This window comes from Globicephala melas, chromosome 8, assembly GCF_963455315.2.
Source record: "Globicephala melas chromosome 8, mGloMel1.2, whole genome shotgun sequence".
Classification (NCBI taxonomy): domain Eukaryota; kingdom Metazoa; phylum Chordata; class Mammalia; order Artiodactyla; family Delphinidae; genus Globicephala; species Globicephala melas.
The window spans coordinates 83,793,517-83,806,707 of NC_083321.1; the positions used below are offsets into that span (position 1 = coordinate 83,793,517).

The 13,191-nt window shown below is 38.4% G+C and overlaps 2 protein-coding genes across 2 annotated transcripts in view; both read left to right on the forward strand.

Annotated features, from left to right (window-relative positions):
* Positions 1-13,191, forward strand: part of CUL5 (cullin 5) — a 95,794-nt gene that overhangs the window by 21,345 nt on the left and 61,258 nt on the right. The window lies entirely within an intron of this gene.
* LOC115841877 (mitofusin-1-like) lies at positions 4,730-7,146 on the forward strand. The gene is given in 3 exon segments (XM_030836214.2): positions 4,730-4,947; positions 5,153-6,187; positions 6,189-7,146. Coding segments are annotated over 3 exon segments (2,211 nt in total).

A 13,191-nucleotide genomic window follows, 5' to 3' on the forward strand; every position in this document is an offset into this window, starting at 1 on the left:
TTTGGAGGCAAGAACAAAAACCAAAGTCTTCATCCGTACTGGGCTTTTTCTCTCCTCACTTGGGTCAGCATGGCCAAAGCAGCTAGAAGATATAATGAGCCAACTCTCTTGGGGTTAGATCTGTCATTTTCAAATTTCATAGGTAACTTTTACCTTTCTCACAGCAGATAGCAACTCAGCTGCTGATTCATACCACGGTTGATTTCATAGCCATGCAAGTAGCAGAGGTTCATCATACTACCACTTAATCCTTCCTTTTCTCAAACAGTGCTTTCACCATGTTTAATGAATCCCACGTCTGACACCAACCATGTCAGTGGTCTTAAGACCACCCCCAGGTTCAGTGATTGTTAGGAAGACTCATAGGACTCAGCATATAGTTGTATTCATGACTATCATTTATTACAGTGAAGGGTACAAAGCAAAATGCAACAAAGGTGCATGTGGTAAAGTCCAGGGGAAACCAGGTACAAGTTTCCAAGCATCTTCTCCCAGTGGAACATATCCACTTAATTCCTCCAACAACTAATTGGGACAACACATGTGAAATGCTGTCTACCAGGGAAGCTTCTTTTTTTGTTGTTGTTAATATTTATTTATTTGGTTACACCCAGTTTTAGTTGCAGCTTGCAGCCTCCTTAGTTGTGGCAGGTAGGCTCCTTGGTTGTGGCACGCTGGCTCCTTAGTTTTGGCATGCAACTCTTAGTTGCGGCATGCATGTGGGATCTAGCTCCCTGATCAGGGATCGAACCTGGGCCCCCTGCCTTGGGAGCGTGGAGTCTTATTCACTGCACCACCAGGGAAGTCCCCAGGGAAGCTTCTTAAAGACTCAGTACCCAGGGTTTTTACTGAGAGAGCTGGTCACAAAGGCAGCTTCTGCCTGACGTGAACCAAAATTCCACATCCTAGACAAAAAGCAAGTGTTGAACATAAATCAGATTTTTTACATAACAGTTTAGGCACAGTGAGCCATTCTTATCAGGAAATGGTGAGAACTCTCACAAAACCCAAGTTCCTATATGTCAGCCAAGGGCCAACCTTGCAACCATGTCTTCCTAAGGATAGTAGTTTCAGACTTAGTATAATTTCTGTGTGTGTGTGTGCACTAGTAAAATACTGTATCAATGAGTTGAAGATGTATGACTGAATAATCTATACACATTAGGCTGCTGTGCTCATTTTTTTTCTTTATCACGGAAGAAAATAGTCTAATCCTAAATAACATAGAACTTGTTGCATAATATTAACTTATATCCATGATTCTGCCTTTTGAGAAATTAGAATTCAATAAGAAGCAGCTGAGACCTTTTAAAAATTTCATAGCATTCATGTATATGTATATATTTCTTAAATTATTTGATTAAATGTATTTTATGAACAACGTATTGAATGTGGTGGTTTTTTTTGTTTTGTTTTTGCCAGTTTGTGTTAATAATATGGTTTATCATGTAGAGTAATGCTTATTCTCTGTGCATTCCTGACTGGAAAAAGGAGCATAGTGTGATGGTGTTTCCTGCTTAAAGTATACTTCTAAGCAGAAATAGTACTTGCTACAGTTAGTGGCCTCAGCAAATCGTTTTTCAAAATGCTTGATCTCCTTGGAGTTACCCAAGGCTGCTCAATATGTAATCCTTTTAAGTTAAAGGATTCCTTATGTCTTATCATGCCACACCAAAATTATAAGACCTACATTAATTAAAATCTTTCCAAACTTTAGCCTATTTAGCCATATTAATTAATAACCTTTAGGTTAGTTATATCTTTCTAAATCTAAGGTACTAAAATAATGTTATGGTATTAAACTACATTTACTATTTGTTGCCCTTTTCTCATAACCTGTATCATTATTTTTTAGCAGGGGTACTGTTGGTGTTTTGGGTGGTTATGAGATTGTTCTGCATACTGTGGCATGTTTATCACCTCTGGCCTTTACCCTCATAAACTCTAGTAGTGGATACTTTCTGTGTACTCCTCTCCCTACCCCTCATTACTGAAAGAAAAAAAGCTCTCACTTCCAAACGTCTGAGGCAGTACCTCCCTCAGTTGAGAACTGCTGCTTTAGATACATGTTGTTTGGTTTGACTCTGGTTTGTGAAATTGGCTAAAATTTAAAAATAAATTATTTTCAACTTGTGAGACTTTATTTTTAAGAAAATTCATCTTTACTACAAATAATTTTTTTAATGTTTTTCTTGTTCTTAAGCTGGTTTTTAGGATACCACTTTCTCCTGTTTTTTCTCCTATCTCTTGTCTACCTCATCTCAGTCATCTAAGCTGATCCATCCCTTTTGTGCCCGTTAAGTGTTGGTTTCCTTCAGAGTTCTGTTTTTTTCATATTCTTTTACCTGAGTTCTCATCTAAGCAATCCAGATTATTCTCCAAACTTCCATACCCATGTGACCTATTGTTTCCTGCATACTTAAGTTCCATAAGTACTCCATATTTAGAGTGATGAAAATCTGTTATTTATAGTCTCAAACCAAAAATCTGGAAGCTACCATCAACCTCCTGTTTTTTTACTCCTTCATATCTGCTTGATTACTAGATTTCATAGACTTTTAAGTACCTCTTGAATTTCTTTCCATCCCATCTGTCTTTCCCCCCCACTCTCTTGCCTGAATGATTACAGTAGTCCCGTACTTTCTTTGTTGTATTTCTAGTTATCTATTGCCACACAACAAATTACCCTGAAGATTACCAGCTTAAAACAACAAACATTTATTATCTTACAGTTTCTGAAGGTCTGGAATCTGGTTGCAGCTTAATTGGGTCTTTCTAGCTCAGTATCTCTTAAGAAGTTGCAGTCAAGCTCTAGGCAAAAGAACTAGGCCTATATTCAACTAGGAGTGAATGATCTTCAAAGCTTACTCATGTGATTGTTGGCAGGCCTCAGTTCTTCACTAGCTGCTCAGTTCCTCACTGTGTAGAACTCTCCATAAAGCTGTTTACTGTGTGGCAGCTTGCTTTCCCCAGAGCAAGAGAGAGTGTTCCCAAGACAGAAGTCATGGTGTTTTATAACATAATTTTGGAAGTTACAAACCATTATTTCTTTTCTTTCTTTTTTTTAATTGGAGTATAGTTTACTTACAATGTTGTGTTAGTTTCAGGTGTACAGCAAAGTGAACCAGTTATACATATATCGATTTTTTTTAAAGATTCTTTTCCCATATAGACCATTTTAGAGTATTGAGTAGAGTTCCCTGTACTATACAGCAGGTTCTTATTAGTTATCTATCTTATATGTAGACCTTCATTTCTTCTGTATGCTGTTGATCACACAGACAAATGCTTTGTACACTGTAGGAGGGAACTATACATGGGTATGAATGCCATCCAGGAGACGAGGATCATTAGGGGCCATCCTAGAGACTGTACCTTCAGAGGAAATAGATGATGCAAGGTTTAGAAGATAGCTCAAAAAGCATTCCAGTTATATCATTAGAGAGGAATAAAATGAAAGAGACTACTTTGAAAATGAAATAGTCAAAATAAGGACCTTTGAAATAAAAGAGCTAAATAAAAAAAGATTGAATTAGTAATACAAAAAATAAAACCAAAGAGTCCTCCCTGAATGTAGAGCAAAGTATGGAAAATTAAATAAAAATGAAGACATATTTAGGACAGCTTTAGAATTGGGCTAACTTATACTTAAAAGGGGTTCCAGAAGGAGAGGACAGAAAGTAGAGGAGAGAATATAGCCCCAAAGGATAAGAAGAAAATTTCCCAGGGCTGAAATCTTGTATCTCTCCCCCCCAACCTTCCAGATCTTCATATTGAAAGTGCTAAAAACCATGCCTACACATGTCCTTAATTTCAGAATTCCAAGGATAAAGAAAATAATCTAATTGTTGGAGGGAAAATTACCTTTCAAGCGAAACAGACTGGCCACACTCTTTTCATTGGCCAAATTGAATGCAGGAGGCTGACGCAGTTTTCTTTAAATATTTAAAGGGAAATTATTTTGAACTTAGTATGCTGTACCTAGTCAAGTTTTCAATCATGTTTAAGGCGAGATGAACATGTTTTCAGACAAGTAAGTATTTAGAAGATTTAAGGATCCTGCAGAAATGAAACAGATACCCTTTCCTCCACTATTACCAACACTGACCATTAAAGAAATTGAACTTTACTGAACTAAACTGAAGGAGGTACTCTTGAACTGGGAATCCTGACCATGAAATGAATATGAATAGAAAAAAGCAGACACCATCTATCCAAAACCATAAAAAAGTACAAATTGAAACATTTTAGCTTATAAAAATTGTCCCACAGAAACCAACTATGAAGTAGAAAACAAATACAGCACTCCGAACTGAGTTCAGTATCCTCACACAACCATGTGGGGTTATAAAACAAACTTGAACGGAAAATTCAAAAGCTAAGGAGAGAAATCAGCAAAAGTGGAGGAAATAATGAAATGAAAATTTAACTCAGAAAACAAATAGAACAAGACAAAATCTTATCTGAAATCGATCATCTCAGTAGATGAAGAAAAAACAGAGATAATCTTTCCAAAATAAAACAGAAAAATGAAAATATTCTTTAAACTGATAAAGATCACCTGTAAGTAATCTAGCAGCAATATCCCAGTAATAGTATGTTGGAAGCATTCCATTTAAATTGGGAATAAGAGCCCAGTCTCCCAGCCTCTCTTGGGAGAATGAGGCAGCTTGAGGGCTGTGGCTGAGTTGCAGTTGCTGGGTGACAAGTCGGAGCTGGGACAGGCATAATGGCAGAAACTGCTTCTCCACTGAAGCACTTCGTGTTGGCTAAGAAGGCAATTACAGCAGTCTTTGACCAGTTACTGGAGTTTGTTACAGAAGGATCACATTTTGTTGAAGCAACGTACAAGAATTCAGAACTTGACCGAGTAGCTACTGAGGATGATCTGATAGAAATACAGAGGTATAAAAATAAGCTTTCCATCATTGGTGAGGAGACATGAAAGTGGCATTTTTTTTTTTTTTTGCGGTATGCGGGCCTCTCACTGTTGTGGCCTCTCCCGTTGCGGAGCACAGGCTCTGGACGCGCAAGCTCAGCGGCCATGGCCCACGGGCCCAGCCGCTCCACGGCATGTGGGATCCTCCCGGACCGGGGCACGAACCCATGTCCCCTGCATCGGCAGGCGGACTCTCAACCACTGTGCCACTAGGGAAGCCCCGAAAGTGGCATTTTTTGGCAGGACAAGCAGTGGGAAGAGCTCTGTCATCATTGCCATGTTGTGGGATAAAGTCCTCCCTAGTGGAATTGGACATACAACCAGTTGCTTCCTGAGTGTTGAAGAGACGGATGGAGATAAAGCCTGTCTCATGACAGAAGGGTCACATGAAAAAAAGAATGTGAAGACAGTTAATCAGCTGGCCCATGCCCTTCATATGAACAAAGACTTGAAAGCTGGCTGTCTTGTACATGTGTTTTGGCCAAAGGCAAAATGTGCCCTCTTGAGAGATGACCTGGTTTTAGTGGATAGTCCAGGTACAGATGTCACTACAGAGCTGGATAGCTGGATTGGTAAGTTTTGCTTAGATGCTGATGTCTTCGTTTTGGTTGTAAACTCCAAATCAACTCTAATGAACACTTAAAAACAGTTTTTTCACAAGGTAAATGAACGACTTTCCAAGCCTAATATTTTTATTCTGAATAATCGTTGGGATGCCTCTGCATCAGAGCCAGAATATATGGAAGATGTATGCAGACAGCTCATGGAAAGATGCCTACATTTCTTGGTGGAGGAGCTCAAAGTTGTGGATCCTTTAGAATCATGGAATCGTAACTTTTTTGTTTCTGCAGAGCAAGTTCTTAGTGCTAGAAAGCACAAAGCCCAGGGGATGCCAGAAGGTGGTGGGGCACTTGCAGAAGGATTTCAGGCAAAATTACAGGAGTTTCAGAATTTTGAACAAATCTTTGAGGAGTGTATCTTGCAGTCAGCAGTGAAAACAAAGTTTGAACAGCACACTATCAGAGCTAAACAGATACTAGAAACTGTGAAAAACATAATGGATTCAATAAACGTGGCAGCAGCAGAGAAAAGGGTTTATTCAGTAGAAGAGAGGGAAGACCAAATTGGTAGACTGGACTTTCTCCGAAACCAGATGAACCTTTTAACATTGGATGTTAAGAAAATAATCAGGGAGGTTTCAGAAGAGGTTGCAAATAAGGTTTCATGTGCAATGACAGATGAAATTTATTGACTCTGTTTTTGTTGATGAATTTTGTTCTGAGTTTCATCCTACTCCAAGTGTATTGAAAGTATATAAAAATGAGTTAAATAAGCACATAGAAGATGGAATGGGAAGAAATTTGGCTGATCAGTGCACCAATGAAGTCAATGCTTCAATGCTTCAATCCCAGCAAGAAATTATTGGAAATCTGAAGCCATTACTTCCAGCTGGTATGCAGAATAAACTACATACACTGATTCCTTGCAAGAAATTTGATCTCAGTTATGACCTAAATTGCCACAAGTTATGTTCAGATTTTCAAGAGGGTATTGTATTTCATTTTTCCTTGGGCTGGTCTTCCCTTGTCCATTGTTTCTTGGGCCCTACAAATGCTCAACAGGTGCTTCTAGGATTATCAGAGCCTATCTTTCAGCTTCCCAGATCTTTAGCTTCTACTCCCACTGCTCCTACCAATCCAGCGTCACAGGAAGAACTCATGGTTACCTTAATAACAGCATTAGCTTCTCTTACGTCTAGAACTTCTATGGGCATCATTGTTGTTGGAGGAGTGATTTGGAAAACTGTAGGCTGGAAACTCATATCTGTTTCATTAAGTATGTATGGAGCTTTGTATCTTTATGAAAGGCTGACTTGGACCACCCGTGCCAAGGAGAGAGCCTTTAAACAGCAATTTCTGAATTACGAAACTGAAAAACTGCAAATGATTGTTAGCTTCACAAGTGCCAACTGCAGCCATCAAGTACAACAGGAAATGGCGACCACTTTTGCTTGCCTGTGCCAACAAGTTGATACTACACAAAGACATCTAGAAGAGGAAATTGCTAGATTTTCCAAAGAAATAGATCAATTGGAGAAAATATAAAACAATTCGAAGTGCTTAAGAAATAAAGCTGTTCAACTTGAAAACAAGCAGGAGAATTTTACTAAGCAGTGTCTACATTCAGGCAATGAAGAAGAATCTTAACAATAGAGATTGCTTTGGTGATCATGATAGGAGAAAATGGAACTTGGAAGATTGGGACAGTTATTTTTATGAAGTGACTTTAAATATGAATTCTACTAACTATACCTAAATAGCAAATCCTTGAGTAGATCCTGGTATTGATCTATCTCAGGATGTTTGCATTTCTGAAAAGTGTTGTGATGTCTCTTTTAGTTTTAATTTTGGATAAAGAAAAATCCTTTGATACGTGAAAATGATGAATTAGTTTAAAGCAAAAGAACCAACTCTGTGACCCCTGACGGGTGGGGCCTTTCTCTTAATTAGGGCTCTCTTTGTTTTTGATTCTGAAAAACTCTGCTTCCTGGCATCCAGTAGTTAGAGAATGCTCCTTTCATCTTCTTTCTCAAAACGAATTTTTGATGCCTACTTCAACGGGAATAGTCACATTTTTGTTTTATAAACTGCATTGCTCTAACCACAAAGGAGTGTGGAAATGTTCTTGAGTGTATTATTTATGCAGGTTACAATCACTTTTGCCATCCTGGCAGACGTGTAAACCACTAATAAATAATACTGTTTTTACTCTCTTATTCCCTTTAAAACTGATGTAAAACAGTAAAAGAAATAAAAATAAAATGAATAAGACAAAGTATCTGCACACTTCATTTTAATTTCCTCTAGGTTTAGAAATTTGTTGCCATAGAATTGTAAGTAGTATGCTTATATTTTATATGTGGTCATATCTCATTTTTTAAATCCCTAATCCTACATATTTTCTTTAATATCCATATTAAGGAGTTGATCCACTTTATAGGTCTTTTCACATAATCAAGCTATAAAAATTACTTTGATATGATACATCAAAACGTATTGGATCGAACTGTGCAGTGCTTAAATGCTAAGGAGTTCATAGCCTTTGATGCGTATATTAGACAAAAAAAGCTAAAAGTGCATGGTCTAAGTAAACCTGAAGAAAGTAAAAGGAGGAAAGACAAAAGACAAAATTAATGAAATACAAAATAATTGTGAATAGAGAAAAGAAAAAAGGTAAAAATTTGTTATTTGGAAAGAGTAATATTTATTCCATTTTTGTTTATTATTATGTTTATAATTTGCTTCCTTATTAGTGTTTTCTTCCTGGTTTCTTCGATTTATTTTGTCCTTTGATTTCTTAGTTCTTTTATTGAATTCTTAATTTTAAAATGCTTTTTAATATTTTTCTTTACAATGAAAGCTTTCAAGCTACACATTTTTTCCTTAATATTGCTTTTATTGTCACCATAGTTTCTGTGGTATTCAGGGTTTTCCTTTTTATTTCTTTCTTACAGATTCTATTTTTTAAAAATTTTACTTTAGTTTTTGGCTGCGTTGGGTCTTTGTTCCTGTGCATGGGTTATCTCTAGTTGTGGCGAGCATGGGCTACTCTTCGTTGTGGTGCGTGGGCTTCTCATTGGCGTGATGTCTCTTGTTACAGTGGCTTCTCTTGTTGTGGAGCATAGCTCTAGGCATGCAGGCTCAGTAGTTGCAGCACGTGGGCCCCAGAGTGTGCAGGCTTCCGTAGTTGTGGCACATGGGCTCTAGGGTGCGCGGGCTTCAGTAGTTGTATCACGCGGGCTCAGTAGTTATGGCTCTTGCGCTTTAGAGCACAGGCTCAGTAGTTGTGGTACACGGGCTTAGTTACTCCGTGGCATGTGGGATCTTCCCGGACCAGGGCTTGAACCCGTGTCCCCTGCATTGGCAGGAGGATTCTTAACCACTGCGCCACTAGGGAAGCCCCTTTATTTCTTTCTTGATTGTTAGTAATTTTTCTTTTTGTTTTCCTTTAATCCATGCATTATCTAGGAGCTTAAATTTCTAGATAGTGAAATTTTTAATTATTTATGGATTATAATCAGAGAAATAGCCTATAAAATTATCTTCTTAAAATTTTGTATGTATGCATGTGCTCTTAGGAAAAAATTATATTTTTGTGAGTTGCAAGAATCTCTACCTAATAAATCATAGCCATTAATTGTATTTTTTTTGGCTGTGCCATACGGCTTGTGGGATCTAAGTTTCCCGACCAGGGATTGAACCTGCGTCTCCTGCGCTGGAAGGCAGATTCTTTACCACTGGACCACCAGAGAAGTCCCCAGAATACCTATTTTTTGCACCAGGGTCACACTATTTCTCTTTTACTCCCTGTTTAACTTGAGGAAGTTGAAATACTTTGGAATATTTCTTACCTCTTCTTCTCTCATCCCTTCTGTCTGTCCTCTTGAAACCTTTAAAAAGTTTTTACTTCATCATTCTCCCACTCCCCAACCACTTGATTTTTCTAATATAGTTAAGTATTTAAAAAGAATTCCCTGGGGGACTTCCCTGCTGGCGCAGTTGTTAAGAATCTGCCTGCCAATGCAGGGTACACGGATTTGAGCCCTGTTCCGGGAAGATCCCACGTGCTGTGGAGCAACTGAGCCTGTGTGCCACAACTACTGAGCATGCACTCTAGAGCCTGTGTGCCACAACTACTGAAGCTGTGCGCCTAGAGCCTGTGCTCCACAACAGGAGAAGCCACTGCAACGAGAAGCCTGTGTGCAGCAACGAAGACCCAACGCAGCCAAAATAAATAAACAAATAAACAAAATATTTTAAAAATAAATAAATAAAATAAAAAGAATTCCCTGGGACTTCCCTGGTGATCCAGTGGTTAAGATTCCATGCTCCCAATTCAGGGGGCCTGGGTTTGAACCCTGGTCAGGGAACTAGATCTCACATGCCACATCGAAGATCCTGCACATGGCAATGACGATCCAGTGTGCTGCAACTAAGACCTGGTGCAGCCAAATAAATAAATACATAAATAAATATTAAAAATAAATAAAAAGAATTTCCCTTAACAGCATGTCTCTTTTTTTTTTTTTTTTTTTTCTTTTTTTTTTTTGCATTACGCGGGCCTCTCACTGTTGTGGCCTCTCCCGTTGCGGAGCACAGGCTCCGGACGCGCAGGCTCAGCGACCATGGCTCACGGGCCCAGCCGCTCCGCGGAATGTGGGATCTTCCCAGACCGGGGCACGAACCCGTCTCCCCTGCATCGGCAGGCGGACTCTCAACCACTGCGCCACCAGGGAAGCCCAGCATGTCTCTTTTTAAAAACACTTAGTTATGGGCTTCCCTGGTGGCGCAGTGGTTAAGAATCCGCTTGCCAATGCAGGGGACACGGGTTCGAGCCCTGGTCTGGGAAGATCCCACATTCCGCGGAGCGGCTGGGCCCGTGAGCCATAACTACTGAGCCTGTGCTCTAGAGCCCGTGAACCACAACTACTGAAGCCCACGCACCTAGACCCCGTGCTCAGCAACAAAGAGAAGCCACCGCAATGAGAAGCCCGCGCACTGCAACAAAGAGTAGCCCCCACTCACCGCAACTAGAGAAAGCCCGTGCACAGCAACGAAGAGCCTACACAGCCAAAAATAAATAAATAAATAAATCTTAAAAAAAAAAAAAGATAAAGTGCATCAACGAGAAGTACATCCAACTATATGAGTAAATAGTAGAAACGTGTTGAGTAAAAAAATTATTTGAAAAAATTATTTGATATAATTTCTATAACGTTCAGAAACCCTCATAGTATGTTGTAAAACTTGAAAATAAAATGACAGTTTCAGGCTTAGTTACTTCTGGGGATGGATGAGAGAGTAGGATTAGGGAGAGGAACATAGAGGTCTTTAAGGGTATTATCATCATACAGTCCTCAAGTATATTACAATACATTCCTCAAAATGTGTATGAAAATTGACCAGGAGACTTGACATGTTCTATTGTGTGGTGGTGAGAAGTATTGTGTTTCAAATAAGAATGTATTGAAGATATTCTTCCATGATGTAACAACATATAGGAGCACCTGGAGGTTGAGGAAAGGGAGCTGGAGAAGATGTATTGATCACAAGTTTGACTCTTTCCTGGGTACCCAACTCAACACTATTCCCTCTTGCCTTATGAGACTCAAGTCACGTTTGAGCCCTTCTGACATGTACCTGCAGTGGGTATGAGTAGGCAGGGATACTAAGGTAATCCTATTTTGGGGAGGTATGGAACTCCTTTGATGGGTGACTTTTGCTCTAAAACTCTTAAATAGCTTTACCAAACTTTCTTAGAACTGCTGTGTAGTCTAAGACTCTTGCTACCCAACCTTCATCCTTCCTACTCTTCCCTACAGGGATCAGACCAGCATTGTGAGCTTATGTTTTGCCCAGCTTCTTGTAGCTCACTTCCCATTGTCCCTCACAGGCATTACCCTCAATCAATCTCTCTTGCATGTCTGATCCCATCTCTTTTTTGGGAAACCTAAACCACTGCATGGGTCAATATGTGTGAAGTGCTTGGTACATCGTAAGCAGTCAATACATGCTAGTTTGTGTTATAGTAAATTAAGTAAGAGATGATGGTAATTTTGACTGTGGTAGTGGTGATGGATGGAAATGTCCAAATTGGAGAGACATTTAGCTGATGGATACAATAGGACTGTGATTGAATTATAAAAGGGTTAGTTTGCCCAGTTTCTTGCTTATCACTCCCCACTTCACACTTGACAGCCAAGCCACACTGATTTGTTAATAGTTCACTGCATACACCCTAGTGATCTATAGTTCTTTACTCACATTGTGACTTCATAAAATATCCTTCCCCCACCCTCTTTTGCCTGGCAAAATCCTACTTGTTCATTGAGATAAGCTTAGGAATCAACTCTTCCAGGGAGTCTTCCCTTTTTCTCTTTACCAGTCACTTCCATCCTTTCCTTCTCCTTGGGTTCCTAAACCGTCTTACGTTTATAGGCTTAGTAGTCGTAAACATTGAAATATAATCAATCTATTTTTGTATCAGTTTCTTCTTTTAGACTCTAGATTTCTTTAGCCATGAGGTGAGATTGCAGAGATATTACAGGGGTCAATTAACCATTTTGTACTTTATTCAAAGAGCAATGGGAAACCGTTGGAGGACTTGAAATATAGAGGCAGTAAGATGTAATTTGAGTGTTATGATGATCACTTTAGCTACTGTTGGATGGATTAGAGGGGTGCAAGAGTAAATTAAGGGAAATGGTTTGATGTGGGCTCTAGAGCCCAATTGCCCGTGTAATTGCCATATACTAGCTGGGTAATCTTGGGAATGTTACTTAACCTTTCTTTGCCTCAGTTTCCCCATCTGTAAAATGGCAATAAAATAGTACTACTTCAGGGTTGCTGTGAAGGTTAAGTGAGTTAAAACAGCTTAGAATAGTATTTGGCATATAGTAAGCAGTTAGCTGTTACCTATTATCTTGTTATTTAACAGATATTTGTGTGCTTACTACATCTGCTCTGGTCCAGATACCACTATTAAGCCGAATTTAACAAATGATGAAAGCAAGTTCAAATTAATATGCAGACAGAACTTTAGATTATAATTATGTCCCTAAGAATCTGAATGTAAAACAGACTATTTGGCCATTGTTATAATGTTACAATTCTAGAGATATTTTTTGGTTTTTTTTGACATTTTTTATGGTAGGAGCTCTATAAAGTACTGGGGAACATTTTTTGAATAAAAGAATCCCCAGTATAAGACTCTATCCTTTTGTTATGTTTCCCTGCTCTACAATATAGTAATTAAAATATTCTCTCTGTGAACATGTATTAATATTAAATATATTTCTATAATGAATGATCTTTGGGTAAAATATGTCAGATTTATAGTTTAAAGAGCTTTTGTTTCTGTTTATTTTAAATAAAGGAGGCACAGTGGTAATTGATGTGTAAATGTGATGAATGTATAGGGGAAACTAGGAATTTTGCTGTAATGGTATTTAAATTACAAATTTTCTAAAAAAGGATAGTTTATGTATATTGTGTTATATATTAAAGGATTTATACTTGTCTTTGCACAAGAAAATATTGATAGTATTTAACTTTGGGAATCTGATTGGGAGATCCTTTTATAATTTAAAAATTTAATCAGTAAGTGGCAAAGATTTAAGGAAAGCAATGACAAAGAAAATAGAAGCAAATGTTTATATATGAGATGGCTTACAAAGAATGCTTGGTTCATGT